General features: G+C 50.5%; 1 protein-coding gene across 1 annotated transcript; it reads left to right on the top strand.

Annotated features, from left to right (window-relative positions):
* Positions 1 to 226: 226 nt before the first annotated feature.
* On the top strand, positions 227 to 1,181 carry Pmar_PMAR019393 (hypothetical protein; the record flags this gene model as incomplete). Its single annotated transcript, XM_002788270.1, has 1 exon — positions 227 to 1,181. A coding segment is annotated over one exon (955 nt), but the record flags the coding sequence as incomplete, so codon positions are not given.
* Positions 1,182 to 1,371: the final 190 nt, after the last annotated feature.

Here is a 1,371-nt window from a genome sequence, read left to right as displayed (position 1 = left end):
AAATGATCACTGTCACACAGCAGGATTACACGGAGGGAAAAGAGCATCATTAGATGCGCCACTAGCTGTATCCATTGGGCCGCCAGACGAGAGCGCGCCCAGAGGGAGAGTCCAAGTACAGATACCTTGGAAAGATATCACACGACCACCAAGGTCGTTCGCACAGGCCTGGCATCGAGACCGAGCTCTGAGACAAAGGCTGGAATCGTCACCCGAAAAATTGCAGATGTTCCGTACTCAGGTCGATCAACTTGTTCAGCAGGGATTTGCCGAAGAACTCCCGAAGGATTTGCCAAGATATCCACCAGATGAGTCTGATCCTGCACTACAGGATCGTCACTACATCTCTCTAGTCCCGGTGTACTCCGCCACACGACATACCAAATGCCGTCTCTGTCTAGACGCACGTACGTGCAATACGTACACTAGGCCGGGATGGCACAACCCTCAAGCTCTGCTACAAGCTTTCGTTGGCTGGAGAGCCTACGTTTGGGTCGGTCTTTTCGACCTCTCCAAAGCGTTTTGGAGGATTAATATAGTACCACAGGATAGGAAATGGACTTGCTGTGTCGCAGATTCTCGGAGGCTGAGATTCACAGCCCTCCCGTTCGGGTTCAACTTCTCCCCATGTACATTACTTGAGGGAGAAGATCTCGTTAAGGAAGAAATTGATAAGCTCATCCGCGTAGGACACGAAACCTCTCTTCTGGGTACTGATGGCCCTACTACCCTAGAATCCGAACCAGATGACACTAAGGAGGTGAGCGAGCCGGATTCGAGCTCTACTATCGTCGACATTGAGATCGACGTCAATCATGAGACTCCTGAACCATCTCGTTCGAAGTCACTGAGATGTAAATTCTACGTAGATGATGGCCAAGTACGTGAAAATCACAGCCCATCGGCCGGTGCCAAGAAGCTTATGTGGGCCCGATGGGGCTTTGCTCAATACGGATTCCCCTCGGAAGGGGTGAAAACATCCGGGAACTTCCACGTCAGTAGAGAGGTTATTGCTGGATTGTGGGAGGGTCAGCGACGAGCTAAGGCCTTAGATCAGCTTCGGAAGGCCGATCAACACTCATGGAAATCCTTCTTAGGGTACCTCTGGGATCCTGAGGTGGATGCCATAGCCCAGGTCTTCCCGGAATTACAGAGCAATGAGCAGATTGCTCTCAGTGAAGGTCAGTGTCTCTCTCGCAGAGAAGTCATATCCATCGTTCAGCGATGGCACGACCCATTAGGATTATTCAATGAGGTCGGAGGGTTCAGCAAATGTCTTATCAGAATGTCAGTGCAAAATACAAAGGACTGGGATAACCTTGTCCAAGAAACGACAATGAACGAACTCAGACAATGGGTACTCGCAATGCA

This window comes from Perkinsus marinus (assembly GCF_000006405.1).
Source record: "Perkinsus marinus ATCC 50983 genomic scaffold scf_1104296928562, whole genome shotgun sequence".
NCBI lineage: Eukaryota > Perkinsozoa > Perkinsida > Perkinsidae > Perkinsus > Perkinsus marinus.
The sequence above is the reverse complement of the archived record's forward strand: the minus strand, read 5'-3'. Positions and strand labels throughout refer to the sequence as shown.